General features: G+C 47.4%; 1 protein-coding gene across 8 annotated transcripts in view; it reads left to right on the forward strand.

Annotated features, from left to right (window-relative positions):
- Window positions 1-6,726: 6,726 nt before the first annotated feature.
- NSD1 (nuclear receptor binding SET domain protein 1) overlaps window positions 6,727-21,181 on the forward strand; it is a 150,132-nt gene continuing 135,677 nt past the window's right edge. Inside the window, exons 1-3 of one of the 8 annotated variants that reach the window (XM_081826390.1) lie at window positions 6,729-6,868; window positions 8,798-8,911; window positions 9,652-9,741. In XM_081826390.1, the coding sequence (XP_081682516.1) occupies window positions 8,882-8,911; window positions 9,652-9,741 (120 nt within the window). In that variant the 5' untranslated portion in view covers window positions 6,729-6,868; window positions 8,798-8,881. Of the gene's footprint in view, window positions 6,869-7,324; window positions 7,350-7,463; window positions 7,667-7,920; window positions 7,946-8,797; window positions 9,742-21,181 lie in introns of those variants that run through there. The other 7 variants (XM_081826391.1, XM_081826387.1, XM_081826389.1 and 4 more) reach the window with 7 other exon arrangements.

Here is a 21,181-nt window from a genome sequence, read left to right on the forward strand (position 1 = left end):
GACTGCTAATGGGCACAGAGTTTCTCCTTAGAGTAATGAAAATGCTCTGGAATTACATAATGGTGATGGTTGCATAACTTTGTAAGTATATTAAAAACCACTGGATTGTATACTTAAAAGGTGTGTGTGAATTATATCTCAGTAAAAAGAAAACAGAGAAATAAGGAGTAAAAAAAAAAATCAGATAATTTTGGAGAATAGTAATTGGTATAAGTCCCTTCAACAGAAAGATGTGATAGAGTGACCTGGGGTGGAGAGGGGCTCCTCAAGGTGAAGGAGGAGCCAGGAAGCCCTGTCTGAAGAGGGACTCTTGAATTGATTGACAGAATCCTGGGAGACATGGGAGGGTGGTCTTCCAGGCAGAGGAAACAGCAAACACAGGCCCTGACCTGGAACAGTTTACACAAGACCAAGTCTCTTCTGTCTTCAGAAAAATCCCTCTCTCTCTGGCCCCTCTCCAACGGTTGCTGCCACTCATGCGTTTTCCAAACATGGTTTTTGCCTAAGGTCTTCACCTTGGGGATGTGAAGATTTTCCAGAGTATTCTGAGCATGGTTGTTTTCCCAATCACAATTTTTGCCTAAAGTCTGTACCTGATGGGTGCAAAAGATTTTCTGGATTGTTCTAACATGGTTGAAGTTAATGGAACAAGTTCTCATACTTACATACCTTTCATATAAAATCCTTGGTCTACCTGAGAAATGCCTCTCTCCATGTTTCCTTTCAGACGGTTTTTATGAGAAAAGCCACATCTCATCCAAATAAATCTCCCTAGCAGAGCTCCTCAGGAGAATGGATGCTGGGAGACCCCTCAGAGCTTCCCAAGGACCTCACTACAAACTCACGGCAAGGCTCTAGCCTGTTTGTCTGTCCTAGGACTAGAACCCAGCAGGGGATGGTTGTCATGCGGATGCATAATAGCATAATGGCTTCCACTGAGAAGTGCAGTCATCTTTTTGGACTGATAGTCAATCAGTTGGCTGAGGGAGTTGATGATGGGACCTGGCTTTGCCATTTTAGAAATATGGGGACTGTTTTCTCTAGATCAATAGAGCTGAATCTATAGGCCCAAGGTTTTGATGAAGAAATAATTTCAAGTGCACATACAGGGCACCTGGGTGGCTCAGTCAGTTAAGCATCTGCCTTTGGCTCAGGTCATGAGCCCAGTGTCCTAGGATGGAGCCCCATGTCGGGCTCCCTGCTCAGCCAGGAGTCTGCTTCTCCCTCTCCCTCTCCCCCCAACCCCGCTCGTGCTCACTCTTTCTCTCTCTTAAATAAATAAAATCTCAAAAAAAAATAAAGTACACATATACACCAAAAATTATATTACTTGTAATATATGACTTAGAAAAAGTCAAATTAGATGTCACCTTTCAACTGTGAGCAGGTTATATACATACTCTCTGGAAATTCTTTAAAGGAGCACTTGATCAAAAATGTGGAAGACGATTTACTTCACTAAGCCCTTACCTCAGAGTCTCATTTCTGTTTTTATCTTACCTGACCCCCTTCTAGTACTTCTGGAATGACACTGGGTGTGAACTCTGTGCCATCTCACCACTTGCCAGAGCAGGGCCTTTCACAAGCCACTCCTTTCACAGCCTCTATTTTCTTTTCTTTTCTTTCTTTCTTTCTTTTTTTTTTTTAAGATTTTTTATTTATTTGAGAGAGTGAGAGAGCAAGCACAAGTGGGGGGTGCAGAGGGAGAGGGAGAAGCAGACTCCCCGCTGAGCAGGGAGCCCCATGCGGGGCTCGATCCCAGGACCCTGAGATCAGGACCTGAGCCAAAGGCAGACGCTTAACCGACTGAGCCACCCAGGCGCCCCTGCCTCTATTTCCATCTGTAAGATAGGATAATATGCTCTGCATGCAGGGAGATAATTAGGGGGTGAATGTAAAATGGTAATCCTTAGCAGGTAGAAGGTGCAACCACTCTGCTGGCCACAGGCTGTATCCCCCCAGTCCACTTTCTACTCCTCCCCTTGGAATCAGTATGTTCAGAAGTGCCAGGCTGGGGGCTGAGGGTGCAACTTAACAGGCTCTCTTACTCCAGATCCTATAGGCTCTCTCACTTTTTTGAACCCATATCTATCTGACTCCAGCTCCTATAGATTGTCTTACAGTTTCTGAAAGCATTGTCTGGCACAAAGGAATGTGTGTTCCCCAAATATCTGAGAATCCATTTAGGGACGGTTTAAGTTTTACCCATTTGGTCTATAATTCAAACCATAATTCTTTTGTCTAATGGAGACACAAGCTTGGAGAAGAGGGGAGGGGACAGATCAGGCATCAGGAAATGTTTCTCTGCTAATTACTCTGAGCCTCACAGTCCTGGGCTTGGTCATTGGAGATCAGAGAAGCGTACGCCCTGAGCTTGTTGTCCCTGGCTGGGACCATATTTGGAAGCCAATAGTTACTGCAGTGGCTCATGCTGGGGTGGGATCAGGGAAGGGTTCCAGGAGGCAGTCTTCTAAATTGGGCCCTGAAGGTTGAGCAGGAGTTTGCCGGACAGGAGAAAAGGCAAAGGGAGGAGGATGGGCACAGGCTGGATGAAATGTGTGGTCTGTGCTGGCACAAGGAGTCCACTGGGCAGCCAAGGAAGTGATGAGGGCAAAAGGGCAGGGGTTAGTGGCCAGCACACACAGGGCTTTCAAAGGAGAATGTCTGAGAAAAAGAACACTTGAAGGTGGAAACTTGAGTCCTTGGGGCTGGCCTACAGGGTCAGGTTAGCAGACAGAAACCTGGTATTTGGGGTAGAAAGGAAACACTGCTGGAAAGCTGTATGGCTTCAGATGTGACCAAGCCTTCCTTGATCTTAAGTAGAAGCCTGATCCAGTTCTGAGGAAACCACTGAGTGGGAAGAGAAAGGAATTCTCAAGTCCTAGACCCATAAGAAGGGATGGTTGTGGTGTTCACCAGCAGCATTTGGGATTAATTACCAAACTTGGCTGTTTAGTCAGAAAGCAGATGATGCCCATGTCCAGGAGGGATGAAGAGCTTGAACTGGGAGATGCGTTAGGAGTTTGGCTCTGACAAAGTCATGCTTCCTCTCTGGAAGATGGAGATAACAACAGTGCCCCACTCAGGACTAAATGAGAGGGTGTCTTGGAGAATATCTGGCACAAAGGAGGAGAAGCCACAACTGTTACTGGAACAAGGCAGTTCTAGCATATCCCAGAGGCAAGGCCCTGGCCAAGGTTGTGTTTCCAGGGGAGGTATCAATCTCTTCTGGACACTGCTGGCAGAGTGAGCTTTGTACTGCATAGATGTGATCCAGAATCTGCTCCTTAACCTTCTATGGTTCCCTACTGCCCTCTAGAGAAAGCCTAAATTCTTTAACTTGAACAATAAGGCCCTGCATGATCAGGCACCCATGGCCTTTCCCATCCTCACCTGAGACCTGTTACTGCTTCCCTGACCTGAGAACCCCCCCACCCCGAACTCCCAGCACCTTTAGCTTCTTAGTGCTCAGCTATCTAGCTTGTTTTCACTTATCTGCCTTCCTCACAAGGCTATGAGTGGAGAACTCAATAAATATCTGCTGAATGAATGAATGAAAGGGGGGGCAGTTCTAAGAAAAAAGGGGTCACTGTACACTGGCCAAATGCCTTGACAAGTATCTATCTCAGCAGCGTAGGAATTATCAGTAACCATAATTCACGGATGAGGAAACTGAGGCTAAGGTAATCTCACTGCCTGACACTTAAATTCCTGAGCATCCACGGGTGAGGCAGGCACTGTGCTGGGCACTCACAGATGGTATCTGTGTGTCAGCTAAGAGCAACAGATACAAGGCCAAGCACACCAGGTGACAGTTAAGGCCCTGAGACCTTGCAGAAGAGCTTAAACTTTTGGACTTCAGTTCTTCACAGGGCTGCTGAAGGGTTAAAGGAACTAATGTGTGCCAAGTACCCAGCACGGTGTCCAGTATACAGCATAGACTTCGCAAGTATTTGATTCTAATCTTTGTCTTATGGTTGGGAGACACAGGCCCATAAAAGTTCCCTGAGCTAAGACGAGGAGGGTAGGACAGAGCCCTGTCCCTTCTTCCCTGACTTCAAGAGCCAGTGTCCTTGTGAGAATATGTGGTCCTGTGGGTCCCCTCAACCCAGAACTGACCCACAGGAGGTGCTTGGCCAGAACCTGCTAGATGCGGAGGCCCCAGAGGGGGGCTGTTGTAGTTGAGACCACTGCAGTCAAGTTCTACTTAAGAGGCAGGAAGAGACCCCTGATGTCACCCCAGGGAAGTCCAAGAGGTTTTACCTGGGGTTCCAGCCTCCCCAAGGCCCATCAGTATACCGTTCATCCCAGCTGCCTGTCCCCCTTTGGCCCCTACTTCTTTCTCTTGGGGGCTGGGACGTTGGAAAGAGGGTTTCCTGTAGGGCAGTGATGTCCAGAGGTCAGCTCTGGGAGTAACCATTATCCCAGCACGTCTTCATACCTTAGCACCTTTATTTAACTGTCCTTTCTGGAGGCCTGGGGCTTCCTGAGGCAGGCATCTCATCCTTGTTTTCCCAGCACCCAGCGTATTGCCCAGAATGCAGGAAATGGTTGCCGAATGAAGCAATGAATTACATTTCAGGATTCATCAGGTGCTTAGTTAGTCTGTACAGGCCCCTAAAACTTACCTTTACCTTAGAGAAACCTCACACCACCCTGTGCATTAGAAGCCACAGATGAGGAAACTGAGGCTTGGGGCTATTAAGTGACTGGCTCAAGGCCAAACAGGGGCAGCTCTGAGGCCCTCAGGATGGTCTGTGGGAAAGTAAAAGATTGAGAGGAGCCTTGATGAATTGGGGCAATTGGCAGGGTGTAATTGTCAGTCAGAAATGCTTAACTCAAATTATTAGGTGTGAAGAAGGGAACAGTCAAAGCTTCCCCACTGAATTGCCCAGAAGGGGTTGGCAGGAGTTTCTCCTTAGCAGAACAAGGGCTGGTCCCTGTAGGGTGGGACCCTGGGGTGTAGACCCAGCTTTTCTCTGGCTGGTCCTAGTGCACAGAACACTGCCAACCTTACTTTGCACTTGGGAACCTTCAGAGTACCTCAGAGGCCCCCTGGGGTCATAGTTGGAGGGGGGGCATTACTCTGGGTCCAGGGGCGGAATCTACCCTTCAAGAAAGTCTGCTTGTTGTCTTGGCAGGGCCTGCATCCCAGCACTTAGGGTGTGCTAAGCCTGTGTTTACTTGTGTGCCTCCATGGCTGGTCTGTGGGCCTTGGAGAGTAGGAGGTTAGGGGCATCCTGAGCTCCTAGCCTATCCGGACCAATCTCGGGGTGAAGGACGGGAAAGGCTGAAGGGTGGAGTTTAGGGATCCCCGTGCCAATACCGTGTAGGGCAAGACCAAAAGTGGCCTTTCTCCCAAGTGGGTTCACGGCGAACAGATAGAAGGGCTGCGGGTAAACACTCCACTGGGGCAATAATTATGCACATTTACTAAGCCCAGGGAGGAATGGTGGTCACGTGGCTCTCGAGGGCGGTGCCCTCAGCTTTGAGATGGAGTTAACTCTAATCACAGAAGGCTTTCTGGAGGAGGCGGGATTTTTATGGCGGTAGATCGTGGTTTTCTCTGAACAGCGAGGATGCCCTTAGCATTTTTGGTAACAGCTAGCTGCCGCGGTGAGCTTTTTGCCGGGGTACAGGCCCAGGGGGCGACGGAGTCAGACCGAATTGGGGGAAGGGCCTAGGGGGCCGGAGTCCCGGGGTGAGGCTGGGTTTGGGTTCCTTGACCTGTCCTTGCACCGCCTTTGATGATTGGACGCATCGCGGCCGCTCTAGGCCAGGGCTGTGGGGCCCGGGGCGCTGGGTGCAGGCCTCGAGGTCCAAGGCGCCCTGGGAGCAGACAGCACCGGGCCGAAGATTAGGCGGTTAGACCTTGCTGGGCCAGCCCGGCGGTCCGCCCTCTCAACGCAGTTCCGCCGGGGTCCCGAAGCCCGGCTCGCAGGGGCGAGGCGCGCGCTCCCGGGGGATCAGGGCTGCGGAGCCGGCGGCCTGCGCTGGGCGGCTGTGGCACGAGAGGGCCATCTGCCTGGGTGCGGAGAACTGCAGCGTCCGCGGTGCGAGGCGCGGCCCCTCCGGGCCCCCAGCCCGCGTCCCCTGCCCCGCGCGCACACACCTACTGACGCCCGCCCGCGCCCGCGGCCCGAGTCCCGGTGCCAGGCCCAGACCCAGACTAGGCGCGGGAGGCGGTGCAGGGATTAGTGGACCCCTCCCCCCAGCGCGCCCCTCGCCCCGCCCGAGGCAGCGAGGACCCCTGGGCCCGGGGGTGGTGAGGGAGCTTCGTCCCGGCGGTGCCCGGGCTGGGGACACGGCCTCACAGGGCGGGGGCCGCACGGCGGCAGGCCGAGGTGCGGGCGCGCTGTCAGGCTGCTGCCCGGCTCCGGTGCGGGGGGTGGGCTCAGCGCGGGGGTCGCCTGGCCTCATCCCCCGGCCGAGGCCACGGCCGGGCAAGCAGTGCCCGGGCGGGTAACTCGACCCGACCCGGCTCCCGGTCGCCGCTCACCCCGCAAGGCCGGGCAGGGGGAGGGAGAGAAATGGGGGGGAGGGGAAAGGGTGGTGGGTGAGGGGCTGTGGGGACCGCAGGGCCGAGTCCCCGGCCTGTCTGCGCTGCTCTAGGGCGGCTGCCTGTGTTGCCCGGGACGAGCCAGCCCCCTGCCTCGCGGGCGTCGGGCCTGCGGCAGGAGGGAGCCCTGAGGCTGCACAAGCTTGGCTCGGGGAGGCAGACCCGAGCTGCTGCCTCCATTTTGTTTCCTGCTCAGCTTGGTCTGTGGTGGTGGTGGTGTGGGTTTGGGGTGCGGCCGGGCAGGGGGTTCACCTGCGGCCGCGCCTGCTCGGGGCCTGAGGCCTCGAAGACCCCAGCCCAAGCCCCCAGGTGAGCCCCGCGGTAGGAGGGGGGGGTTGCCTTGGCCTCGGGCCGAGCTGAGCGGGCTGAGGGCAGGTGCCCAGTGGATGGGGAGCCGGGCTGTAACCTAAGATGGAGGTCGGGACTGACGCGGGCCCGAGCGGGGCTGGCGGGGCGGTCGGACAGGCCTCAGCCGGGCCAGGTGCCGCCGGGGTTGGGGCTCGAGTTGGGTAGGGTGCAGGAGCCGTGTGCAGCTCGGGGCCGGCGCAGCGCCCCGAGGTAGGTGAGGGGATCTGAGTGCCACCCACGACGCCCGCAGGCCCAGACACTCCGGGGAGGCGCGCGAGGCCCCTGGGGAGCCTGCCTCAGGCCCCGCCCGGGCAGTCGGGCCGGCCCGTAGGCCCGGGCCGCGAGCGGGCGCGCAAGGGGAGGGGAGGGGGCGGCAGCGGCGGCTCCGCTGATTGGGCGGCGCGCTCGCGAGCCCGACTTCACCCGCCCTGAACCCCGAAGAGTGAGGCGAGGGAGCGCGCGCGCGGTGGGGGAAGGGGTGCGCGCGCACTCGGTGCCCCAGCCGCACGCGGGCCGGCGCGAGGCGCTGGGTCGCACGCGCCGCCGCGGGGGCGCGCGCGGTGGGGGTGTGAGGAGGAGGAGGCGGCGGCGGAATAGGCCGGGGCAGGTCGCGCTCGCTGCCTTCTCCCCTGAAGAGAGACGCGGGGGGAGGGGGGTGCGGCGAGCGGCTCCGCTCTCTCCCCAAGGCTCCGCTCGCGCCCCAGTGTAATGAGGGTCACCCCCTCCCCCCAGCCGGCCCGGGAGGGGGCGCGGGGCACGGTAACTAGTGCGCTGGGGCGGGTGGCGGGCAGGCGCGAGGAGGAGGGAGGAGGTGGCCGGGCGGGGAAGATGGTGGTGGCCGTGAGGTGAGGGGCGCGGGGGAGGGCCGGGTGCGGCGCGGTGTTGGTGGCCCGCGGCGTTGTAGCCGCGGGCCCCCTCCCCCTCCATCACTACCAGCCGGGCTCAGGCCTAGCCGGCCCGGCCGCCGCGAACTTCCTCCCGGCGCGGCCCTTGCCCCGCCGGCCTCCCGCGCGCACCACGGCCTCCGCCTCCCCTCAGGTAGCCGGCTGGTGGGCGCGGGGCCGGCTGCCCTCCTGCAGCAAACTTTGCTTGCTGCTTAATATTGATGAGTGCGATCGGCTCGGCCAGGAGGTGCTGCCGCGGCTGCGGGAAGGAGCGCGGCCCGGGCAGGCGGCGGCGGCGTCGGCAGCAGCCATGTTTGTCAAGCTGTAGCAGCTGCTGCTGCCCTGACTCGGCTTCACCGGCTGCCTCCGTTTCTCTCCCCCTGCCGCGTCCCGGCCTCTGGGCCCTGCAGCCGTGGACTGAGCAGTCCTGCAGTCTGGAAGGCGAGGTTCGGGGTGCACCCGCTTCGGCCGACTCGCCTGCGGCCTGGGCACGGCCGCTGCAAGGGCTTCAGCGCCGGCTGGGCGCAGGGTGCAGCGCTATTGTGACCGCTGCGCCCGAGCGAGCCAGGAAGGAGGGGGGGTAACCTTTTTGTGCAGCGTCCGGGAGCCCCCCTCGAGCCCTACAGCCCCCTCCCTTTTGGAGATCCGGCCGCTGGACACCCCCCCCCCAGCGGGGGATGGGGAGGACGATTCCTGTTTGAGATTTAGGAATTTCTACTGCCAAAGGGATTTTAATTTTAGTTCAGTCCAACTGTCCACCAGTCTGCAGTGCAGGAAAAAGGGACGGGCTGTTTGCATGTGGCAAGATCTGCCCAGCTCCGGGAAGATGGAGTTTGCGGAGGCTCACCGAGGCCATTTTTCCATCGTCAGCTGGGGAACTTTTTCCGCCCATGGAAGTGCAGCAGAAAGGCATCGAGGCCACTAGGCCTTGAGAATTGGCTGCCATTTTGAAGATAAGAGTCAAATGGCCTATAAACTCCGATTAATTGCTGTTTTTGGATTCCAGGTTGATGCTGGCCCAGGATGGATCAGACCTGTGAAGTATCTAGAAGAAATTGTCTGCTGCCCTTTTCCAATCCAGTGAATTTAGATGCCCCTGAAGACAAGGACAGCCCTTTCGGTAATGGTCAATCCAATTTTTCTGAGCCACTTAATGGGTGTACTATGCAGTTATCGACTGCCAGTGGAACATCCCAAAATGCTTATGGACAAGATTCTCCATCTTGTTACATTCCACTGCGGAGACTACAGGATTTGGCCTCCATGATCAATGTAGAGTATTTAAATGGGTCTGCTGATGGATCAGAATCCTTTCAAGACCCTGAAAAAAGTGATTCAAGAGCTCAGTCGCCAGTTGTTTGCACTTCTTTGAGTCCTGGTGGTCCAACAGCACTTGCTATGAAACAGGAACCCTCTTGTAATAACTCCCCTGAACTCCAGGTAAAAGTAACAAAGACTATCAAGAATGGCTTTCTGCACTTTGAGAATTTTACTTGTGTGGACGATGCAGATGTAGATTCTGAAATGGACCCAGAACAGCCAGTCACAGAGGATGAGAGTATAGAGGAGATCTTTGAGGAAACTCAGACCAATGCCACCTGCAATTATGAGCCTAAATCAGAGAATGGTGTAGACGTGGCCATGGGAAATGAACAAGACAGCACACCAGAGAGTAGACACGGTGCAGTCAAATCGCCATTCTTGCCATTAGCTCCTCAAACTGAAACACAGAAAAATAAGCAAAGAAATGAAGTGGACGGCAGCAATGAAAAAGCAGCCCTTCTCCCAGCCCCCTTTTCACTAGGAGATACAAACGTTACCATAGAAGAGCAATTAAACTCAATAAATTTATCTTTTCAGGATGATCCAGACTCCAGTACCAGTACATTAGGAAACATGCTAGAATTACCTGGAACTTCATCATCATCTACTTCACAGGAATTGCCATTTGTAAGCAGTTTTTGGTACAACTTAAATATATACATAAATGTATATATACAGGCAACTTAAAGAGAAACATAACTAATTGGTTTTTGGTTGCTTATCAGTTCATGGCTGAGAGCCTATTGCTAATGATAGGCTTTTTGGGGAAATTTTACTTTGATTTTTAAATTTATCTCTGTTGTATGAGTTTGGTTCTTTTCAGATTTTTTCCCAATTAACTTTCCATTGAGGACTGGCTAAGAGTTAGAACTTTAAGGGCATTTGATGGAGTTCAGATTTTATTTTTCAAATGGAGGTATATATTTGTTTAGATTTTTTTTTTCATTTTTAAATGCTTTGGCTTGCTGGTATCATGAGTACAGGTGGACCAATTAATTTCCTGGAGTCCTTTTTTTTTAGTTGATGGGGTGACTCTTGCTTCAGTTTGGAGTGCATTTGGGTACAAATTGAAAGTAGCTAAGATGAGAAGACCTTCTTGGACATCAGTCAAAATTTAAATTAGGCCAGTTTTTCTGAACTACCTGTTGTGAAGGTATAGCATCCTATGCTTTAGATAAATGTCACCATCAGAGTAGGCTCTTGAGCCTTTTCTAGTTTTTAGTTTTAAAGTTTATGTATGTATACGTGTGTGGTATGTGTACGTGTATAGAAATAGAAGAAAATCTAATTTGAGTTGTTCAGTAGTGCTGTGTACTGTTGTTAAAGAGTTGTAAATGATGAAGTTCCTTTTTATTCGATCTTTTGCAGAATTTCTTGATCAGTTAGCATAATGATCAGTTGACTTCTTTTAGTCTCCGTTTCATCACCTTTAAAATCAAACTTCTTGGTTGTTTAAAAAATACCCCTCGGCTTTAAATACTTGATTCTAATTTTGTTTCTGTTCAGATGTATTGTTAGGTCATCTGTAGTGTCACCACAGAAGATCTCCCCACCCCATGATGACTCTGAATCTTTAAGGTTTTAATCAAAAAATTTTATGTGGTGATCGTTTTGAGTGCATTAAACATTCAAGGCTATCAATAGCCTTGATGTTCTTTAAAGCCACAGAGAATGTGGGTGTGTCGCTTTTGTTTGTTGATTTATATATGAAATATTCTTTAGTACTCCTTGGTTTCTTAACTTGGCAGTTGCAGATTTTAAAAATTTGTTTTGGTGGTTACCTTGAGTCTGTATTGTCCTAATTATTTTTTAGGGTGGCTAGGCTGTGTTGGCAGCCTCTTGGCAGCTTAGACAAACCCTTTTTCTTGGGTTCACATTGAAGTTATTTTACATGTATAGTTTTTTGCCTTTGTATTTACATAGAACCCTAGGTCTAACAGTGGAGATAGATAATCCTCTAGAAGCATATATATAGAAATATAAATCTGTTTGTTTCTCATCAAAAGAGATGTCAGTGGAGTATTGGCTCTGTTATAAAGAATTGAAAATATTGGAGCCTATGGACAGTATGTTAGGTATCTAAACTGGGAGTTAGAAAACTTGTATAAATAGAATTTTTTTTTTTCTGACAGAAAGTCTAAATTTGCTTAAAGACTTTATGGGCTTGAAGAGGCAAGTAACCTGTTTATTTTAGGCCTCTGGGTTAAGATTGTGGGTGCAATCTATAGCTTTGATTTTTGCCTTTGATATTTTTTTTTTTAATTTTTTTTTGAAGATTTTTTATTTATTTATTTGACAGAGAGAGACACAGCGAGAGAGGGAACACAAGCAGGGGGAGTGGGAGAGGGAGAAGCAGGCTTCCCGCGGAGCAGGGAGCCCGATGGAGCAGGGAGCCCGATGCGGGGCTCGATCCCAGGACGCTGGGATCATGACCTGAGCCGAAGGCAGATGCTCAACAACTGAGCCACCCAGGCACCCCTGCCTTTGATATTTTTTAACTGAAGATTTGAAAAAGTTAAATCAGTCTGAGAATGCAAATTCAGTTGAACAATATAGCTTGGGAAAGGTGTAATTAAAAGTAATTCTATATGATCACACACTATTAATACATACAGACCACAGTTGATACATGAGGTATAGAGCACTTACTCTGCATTAGATTCTATGCTCAGGGCGGGAAATTTTACTTTTTTATGATTTATTTTTTTGAGAGAGAGAGAGCATGAGCGAGCACAAGTGAGCGCATGAGCAGAGGCGCAGAGGGGCGGAGGGAGAGGGAGAGAAATCCCAAGCAGACTCAGCACTGAGCAATGGAGCCCAATGCGCGGCTTGATCTCAGGACCTGAGATATGACCTGAACTGAAACCAAGAGTTGGTTTCTCAACTGACTGAGCCACCCAGGCTCCTCAGGGCTGGAAATTTTAGAAAATCATTAGCAAATGCTATTTGTCTTTTTGTTCTGTGATATTACGATAGAATCAGATTCTCTTATTATGTGACAGTAAGAGTAGTTCTTAGGATTATATACTCCCTGTCTAGAATTAGAGAAAGATACATGATTCAAGATCATATTGTCTGTTGTCTTGTATATCTAGCTATAAGCAGACTGTTTGCCTAAGCAGTCTCATCAGTTTATCCTTACGTGCTTTTTTTTTAAGATTTTATTTATTTATTTGAGAGAGAGAGCGCACAAGTAGGAGGGGAGGGGCAGAGGGAGAAGCAGACTCCCCGCTGACCAGGAACCCTGACGCTGGTCTCTATGCCAGGACCCCAGGATCATGTCCTGAGCCGAAGACAGACACTTAACCACCTGAGCCACTCAGGCTCCCCCCTTATATGCTTTTAAGTTATTTTGTTTGAATGTAATGATGTGAAATGATTGTCATAGTCAGTTGTCCTGACTTGATGCTTTTATATTTAATTGGGTTGGCACCTTCTAATTCTTGCCACTGAACATATATAGTGTACAGTGCTTCGTAATATATAGGTGCTTAATGAAATATTGAAGGAAGGTTGGTCTCAGAGCTACAAGTTTAAACAGGCAGTAACTTACAGCTTATTAAGTGCTTTGGTCTGTGTTGTCTCATTGGGTCTTCATAGCCTTGTAGTAAAAAGAGATGTCATAAATGACATAGGTCTTCTTCAAGGCACTTGAGATTATTAGAGACAAGACTAAAACCCTTGAAATCAGAATTATCTCAGTACTCTTGGTTTTCTGTAGGGACTTCTGATTGTCTGACACTCTTGGCTGGGCCTGGTTTACTCATTAGGCTGATTTGTAGCAGTTACTTGTTTTATACTCTTCCCTTACTTACATATTTTATGGAGATTTTATACTATGGTGGTATCCATGAATTTAGGGATTGTCAAAACTTTTAGGATGTAGGTAGCTCAGGCTCGTCTGATGTACATATTATACTCTTTATTTAAAGAAGATCACTGAAAATGAATTCACTTGCAATGGGGGCAAAAATTTCATAATAAGGAGAAAAGGGTTTACTTAGGATTTTATTTTATTTATTTTTTTAAAGATTTTATTTATTTGACAGAGAGAGACACAGCAAGAGAGGGAACACAAGCAGGGGCAGTGGGAGAGGGAGAAGCAGGCTTCCTGCAGAGCAGAGAGCCAGACACAGGGCTCGATCCCAGGACCCTGGGATCATGACTTGAGCTGAAGGCAGACGCCCAGTGACTAAGCCACGTAGGCGCCCCCAGCTTTGCTTTTCATTTTCAGGATTGCTCCTGTCCTATTATTGTCCATTGTCATTTGTTTACTGGTTGTCATTTGTTTACATCTAGGTACTCAACCTAGATCATCCTTTCCTTGCCTATAATCAGAGTGGTTTTTCTTTATTTACATTGACTTTAAGAGACACAGCATCTTGGGGCGCCTGGGTGACTCAGTCGGTTAAGCATCTGCCTTTGGCTCGGGTTGTGGTCCCGGGGTCTTGGGATCGAGCCCCGCATCAGGCTCCCTGATCAGTGGGGAGCCTGCTTCTCCCTCTCCCTCTGCCTGCTGCTCCCTCTGCTTGTATTGCTCTCTCTCTCTCTGTCTAATAAATAAATAAAATCTTAAAAAAAGAAAGAAACAGCATCTTTTCACCAGATTTGTTTGCGGTTTTAACTGTAATTGGCAGTATAATATTAGTTCTTTCATTAGGTGGAGATAGACACTATATTGTCCATAGGAAGATGTTTCAGTGGAGACTTTTTTTATTTTTTACTTTTTAAAAGACTTTATTTATTTGAAAGAGAGCGAGAGCACAAGCAGGGGGCAGAGAGAGAGAGAGAAGTAGGCTCCCTGCTGAGCAGGGAGCCCGAGTCAGGGCTCGATTCCAGGACCCCGGGGATCATGACCTGAGCTGAAGGCAGATGCTTAACCGACTGAGCCACCCAGGCTCCCCTGGAGACTTTTTAAAAAAAGATTTATTTGTTATAGAGAGATCACACACCTGCTGGGGTGGCGGGTGGGGGGAGGGACAGAGGGAGAGAGAGAGAATCTCGAGTACACTCCCCACTGTGCTTGGAGGAGCCATGACTCATGGCTGGATCTCATGACCCTGAGGTCATGACCTGAGCTGATACCAAGAGTGGGATGCCTCTGAATGGAGACTTTTTTGCTATTTAAAAATAGATATTTTGGGGGCACCTGGGTGCCTCAGTCGGTTAAGTGTCTGCCTTCGGCTCAGGTCCTGGGATCGAGCCCCGGCGTCGGGCTCCCTGCTCAGGGGAGAGCCTGCTTCTTCCTCTCCTCCCCACTCATGCTTTCTCTCACTCTCTCTCTCTCTCTCTCAAATGAATAAATAAAATCTTTAAAAATATATAAAAATAGGTATTTTGGTGTTTTAACAATCCCATACAATCTTGGGGATTCATAAAATACTCAAAAATCACCCCCTGTACTGAGTTCTGTGCTGTGGATGATTAAGTGGTTAAAGAGTTGAGTGGAGAGATGAGTGAAACCTAGAGTAGTCAAGCTTCAAGGAAGAAGTGGAACTTGAATTGGTCTTGGTTGGGTTTGGCTAGGTTTAGAAAGGTACTTTGGATGTGGAGAATTAAGTGAATGTAGTATTGGGGCGCCTGGGTGGCTCAGTTGGTTAAGCGACTGCCTTCGGCTTGGGTCATGTCCCAGGATCGAGTCCTACATCTGGATCCCTGCTAAGCAGGGAGTCTCCTTCTCCCTCTGACCCTCCCCCCTCTTATGCTCTCTCTCTCTCAAATAAATAAATAAAATCTTTAAAAAAAAAATAAATGAACATAGTATTTTCAGGGGGTATTTGTTGGGGATTGGTAGAGTAGCATGGGTGTAGTCAGGTAATAGGGCCTAGAAATCTGGACTGTGGCATTTGGTGTTGAAGGGATTAAGATTGGGAGCCAGCAAGAGATTTTAGCTGAGAAATGATACGATGAAATTTGTGTTTGGGAAACTTAGACTGGGGAAGAATAGAAGCAACATTAGGATGTAGGAGTCTGTTGCAATAGTTTTTTTTTTTTTTTTTTTTTTAAAGATTTTATTTATTTATTTGACAGAGAAAGACACAATGAGAGAGGGAACACAAACGGGGAGTGGGAGAGGGAGAAGCAGACTCCCTGCCGAGCAGGGAGCCCGATGCGGGACTCGATCCCGGGACTCCAGGATCATGACCCGAGCCGAAGGCAGTCGCTTAACCAACTGAGCCACCCAGGCGCCCGAGTCTGTTGCAATAGTAATTAAAACTTAGACTTGGGCTGAGTCAGTAGTAGAAAGAAAGGGGGGCATAGTCCAGAAGATTATTTCAGAGGAGGGAATTGGGCAGTCCTTCTGGGCTGCCTGGTTTGGAGGCAAAATTGGAGTCTGGATTTGAGGAAAAGAGAGGTGAGTGCAGATGATACCTAAGGCTTTTGTTGGTTCCCAAGATAATGATTCTTCAGGGATTCTCTTCTCTGTTCTCATTGCAGCAATTCTCTACTCTCTCCTTTCCTGTCTCAGAAGAAAATAGATCCTATCTCCATGCCTCTCAGGTTCTACTGTTTGACTCCCTCCTTGGTGGAGGACCTTATGTTACTCATTATTCTTTCCTCTTTTCCTCTGGAGTCTTTATTCTCTACCTTTCTAATATATCACTGTTTCTGCCTAAAAATGGGATGACATCTTCCTATTCTAAAGGAATCTTTGTGTATCCTATAATCCCTCCAGGGATATTTCCCCTTTATGGTGAATTTCTTTAAAGAGTTATCTACTTTGTTTACTTCTCCTTAATGCTCTGTGGATTGGCTTTTTTATATCCTCCTGTTTGCTGCAACTGTTCTTTTAATAAGTCACAGATGATACTTCAATACTATATTAGATTAGCAGCATTTGACTACCACTCTTTTTTTTTTTTAAAGATTTTATTTATTTATTTGAGAGAGAGAGAGCACATGAGAGTGGGGAGGGTCAGAGGGAGAAGCAGACTCCCTGCTGAGCAGGGAGCCCAATGCGTGACTCTATCCCAGGACTCCAGGATCATGACCTGAGCCGAAGGCAGTCGCTTAACCAACTGAGCCACCCAGGCACCCACTCCACTCCTTTTTTTTTAAGTTTTTTTTATTATTATTTATTTATTTGAGAGAGAGAGATTGAGCATGAGAGAGGGGAGGGTCAGAGGGAGAAGCAGGCTCCCCGCTGAGCAGGGAGCTCGATGCGAGACTCGATCCTGGGACTCCAGGATCATGACCTGAGCCAAAGGCAGCCACTTAACCAACTGAGCCACCCAGGCGCCCCTGACTACCACTCCTTTAAACAGTCCTTTGACTGCTTGCTCTCTTTTCTTCCTCTTTCATTTTGTGCAGTCTCATCCACTTTCATGGATTCACTTTACTGCTACTCTGCTGTGTGAAAATGCTCTTGACCTGACTTCTGATCTTCAAACCAAGAAATTCTAGTCACTAACCCACCTTCTCCTATCAAATCATATTCACTTTTGAACCTATCCCTTATATTGCCAAACATGCATTTTCTTCTGTTAATGATGGCATCATCCTCCTGTTCATTTCAAGGGTAGAAACCTTGGAGTAACTTACTCATTTATGTGATCAAACCACATATGAGTGCTTCCTCTGTGCCAGGTACTGCTAGTATTAAAAGAAAAAAAGGTAAGACATAGTCTGTGTTTTTAGGGAACTTTACTGTTTAAGGAAGACAAATGTAAACAGTGACAGTAGAGAATACTAAGTGGTCTAATAGCAGAGTAGCAATAAAGTGAATCCATGAAAGTGGATGAGACGGCGGAAAATGAAAGAGGAAGAAAAGAGAGCAAGCAGTCGAAGGACTGTTTAAAGGAGTAGTAGTCAGGGGCTCCTGGGTGGCTCGTTCAGTTAAGCAGCTGCCTTTGGCTCAGGTCATGATCCTGGAGTCCCGGGATTGAGTCCCTCGTTGGGCTCCCTGCTCAGTGGGGAGCCTGCTTCTCCCTCTGACTGTCCCCCCTCTCATGCTCAATCTCTCTCTCATTCTTTCTCTCAAATAAATAAAAACTAAAAAAAAAAGGAGTGGTAGTCAAATGCTGCAAATCTAATATAGTATTGAAGTGTCATCTGTGACTTATAAAAGAATAGTTGCAGCAGACGGGAGGATATACAGTACTGTGGCATGTCTGGAGTAATCAGGAAGAACTTCACAGAGGGGTTATGTATAATTGAGCAGACATATGCCAGTAAGTAAGAAGGAATAGCATATACAAGTGCCAAGAAATTCTTTGATAGAAATCTGGGGAGGAGTGGGCTTGTCAGGAGGCAAAGTATAAAGATAGGCCTTGTATGCCATCCTTCAAGTCAACTTTTTTTTTTTTTTTTTAATTTTATTTATTTATTTGACAGAGAGAGACACAGCGAGAGAGGGAACACAAGCAGGGGGAGTGGGAAAGGGAGAAGCAGGCTTCCCACGGAGCAGGGAGCCCAATGCGGGGCTCGATCCCAGGATCCTGGGATCATGACCTGAGCCGAAGGCAGACACTTAACGACTGAGCCACCCAGGCGCCCCCAAGTCAACTTTTTTTTAAAGTTTTTTTAAAGATTTATTTATTGGAGAGAGAGAGTGTGTGCATGTGTGTGGGGAGGGGCAGAGGGAGAGGGACAAACAGACTCCCTGCTGAACAGGGAGCCTGACCCGGGGCTTGATCCCAGAACTCTGAGATCATGACCTGAGCTGAAGTCAGGCACTTGACTGACTGAGGCACCCAGGTGCCCCTTTTTTAAAATTAAATTTAAATTTAAGTGGTCTCTACACCCAACGTGGGACTTGACCTCACGACTGCAAGATCTAGGGTCGATTGCTCTTCCGACTAAGCCTGCCAGGAGCCCATAGAAATCATGCGATTTCTAATTTATACAAATTCTCCAGTCTTTTCATTCTTCATTTCCATTCTACTACGAGGCTTTTATCACTTGCCTTCATATAGTTTTTCTTTCCAGTCTCTCTTACCCAAAATTACCCCTGACTTCCAAAATGAGAAATAGTAGGTCCCTGGTTAAAGCTTTACCTTCAATGAATGCCTCACTTTTTTCCCTATTTGCCTAACAAATAAAGCCCATACTTAGTGCCTCTTTTGGTAGGACCCTTTCCTGACCTCCTGAAATCTCATATGCTATACCCAAGGTGTTCTGGGTTCAGCCAGACTGCCCTATTAGTGGTGGTTTGCTTCACACTCAGCCCTGGCTCATGCCTTTATCCTCCTGGTCTGATTCATCTTTGCATATTAACAGTATGTAACATGGTGCCTTCTTTGTAGTGACTGAGTCAAAGAAAGAGTGGATGGTACAGTGGTACAAGTTGGGAGGGGAGTAAATTTTAGGTAGGAAGGTGATGAGTGGACTGTCAGCTCTCATCCTCCATGTACCAAATTTCAAAACTTCAGAGGTTTTTTTTGTCTTTTTTTTTTTTTACTTTATCTCCTCATGCACTCAATTTCTAAGGCCTTTGAATTTGAGCTCCCTAATATCTGAAGCATTCATTTTTTCCTCACCATTCTTACTTTCAGCCTTTTAATTGTGGATATTAAATCATAATGGTTTTAAATTGAACAGATCTCTGAGTGTGTATTGTGCTTCCTGTTTAGTTGGAGAAGTCCCTTTAGTCTCTCTGAGGCCCAGTTCCTAATCTCCAAACTGGGGCTAGTACCTTACAGGGTTATTTGAGAGTGTGCAACAAGATACTTTATGTGAAGCAGCTTGATGGTGTTAGTTCTGAAGTAGGTGCTCAGTAAATGATGCCTATTATTTTATGCCACGAACCTAACACGTATTTGGAAGAGTTAATAATGAATTTTGAGAAATACATCTCTGCACTTTTGCGTTTTTTCTCTATTCTTCCAAACACTTCTGCTTTAACTTGCTAAATTAAGGACATTAACTACCATTGATAGTTTCTGTTTCTGTTTAATAATCAGGAGAATTTTATCCATTTTTGCTTGGTCATCAGAATTTAATTTGCAGTAGGATCAGGATCTTTCTGTACTCTACCTATTAAGTGGTATAACTTTATTATGTTGTTGCATTTTGCTGGTTGTCTTTTGTCATTGCTGTGTATATAAATGTTCCATCTCTATCCGCTGGTTTTCATGGGAACCCATTGAAAGAAGATCCCATCTCTTTGGTGGTGGATTTGATTTTCATTGAATGATTGTTTCTTAAACTTTTTTAATGATCTGAAGTGTAGCCTTTTGAAGAAAGGGCTATAATTCTTTTTAGTTAGAAAAGTAACAAATAGGGACATGTGTGTGGCTTGGTTAAATGTCTGACTCCTTTTTTTTTTTTAAAGATTTATTTGACAGAGAGAGATACAGTGAGAGAAGGAATACGAGCAGGGGGAGTGGGAGAGGGAGAAGCAGGCTTCCCGTGGAGCAGGGAGCCCCATGGGGGGCTCCATCCCAGGACCCTGGGACCATGACCTGAGCCGAAGGCAGACGCTCAACGACTGAGCCACCCAGGCACCCCTAAACATCTGACTCTTGATCTTAGTTCAGGTCTTGATCTCAGGGTCCTGAGTTCAGGCCCCCTGTTGGACTCCACACTGGGTGTGGAGCCTACTTAAAAAAAAAAAAAAGAAAAGAAAGGTAATAAGGTATCATGGTAAAAAAAGATCAAACTTAAAAATGGAATGTAGGGGTGCCTGGGTGGCTCAGTCGTTAAGTGTCTGCCTTCGGCTCAGGTCATGATCCCAGGGTCCTGGGATCGAGCCCCGCATCGGGCTCCCTGCTCAGCGGGAAGCCTGCTTCTCCCTCTTCCACTCCCCCTGCTTGTGTTCCCTCTCTTGCTGTGTCTCTCTGGGTCAAATAAATAAATAAAATCTTTAAAAAAAAAAAATGGAATGTAAACGTCTCTTTGTATCACCCCTCATATTTCATTTGCACTCTTGATATTCTGTTAGAATTTTCTTTATATATGTACATTTTTTTTATATTTTGGTAATGTAAGTGGTCTGAATATTATTCAATACCTTCGTTAATATGTTAAGGACATATTTCATATGAGCATGTAGATAAATCTCCACTCTCTTTTATTATTGAAATTTTTACTGAGATAAATGTAGATTTAGAGTTTTAAGAAATACAGAGCGATCTCTTATACATTTTGCCTGGCTTTGCAATGCTGATGTTTTGTGAAGATGTCTAATATTAAAACCAGGATATTATGTTGATGTAATCCACCAATCTTGTTCAGGTATCCCCAGCTTTTGTTTTTCATGTTTTTTCCCCCCAAAAGAAAATTCTGTATTGCTAAAAAGATAGGTTCCAGATATCTTCAGTTTTACCTGTACTCATTTTGTGTAGTGCATAATATATACAGCGTATATATTAAGTTCCCTACATTTTTCTCACCTGTATAGGTTCGTATATGTACCACCACAGTCAAGATACTGAATAGTTGCAACACCACAGGATCTCTCCTGTGGCCCTTTTATGTCATATCCATCTTGTTTCTTGAAACTCCTTTTCCAGCCTTGGCTAACTACTAAATCTGTCTAAAATTTTGTTATTTCAAAAATGTTACATAAATGGTATCATACAGTATATAGTTTTTTGGGATTGGGTTTTTTCACTTACAGATGTGAGTCCCTGGAGGTTCATTCAGTTTATTAAGTGTATGTATTTTATTCCTTTTTATTACTAAGTAGGATTCCACAGAATGTATATACCACAGTTTAACCATGCACCTGTTAGACATCTGGCCTTATTCTAGCTTTTGGCTATTAGAAGTAAAAGTGCTATGAACATTTGTATACAGGTTTTTGTGTAAACAGAAGTTTTCATTTCTCTGGGATAAATGCCCAAGAGTTATAATTGCTGAATCGTATGGTAGTGACATGTTTAGTTTTATAAGAAGCTGCCAAGCTGATTTCTAGAGTGACTGTGTCATTTACATTCTCACCAGCACTCTGCATCATTGCTATCATTTGGTGTTGTCATTATTTTTTTTCTTTTGGTTTTTTAAGATTTAAAAAAAATTTTTTTTTACTTTATGTTTTTAATATATTTTTTCTATTTATTTATTTATTTATTTGATGTAGTGTTCCATGATTCATTGTTTGAGTATAACACCCAGTGTTTTTTAA

The sequence above is a fragment of the Leptonychotes weddellii genome, chromosome 7, assembly GCF_054177405.1.
Source record: "Leptonychotes weddellii isolate Sample4059 chromosome 7, ASM5417740v2, whole genome shotgun sequence".
Lineage (NCBI taxonomy): Eukaryota > Metazoa > Chordata > Mammalia > Carnivora > Phocidae > Leptonychotes > Leptonychotes weddellii.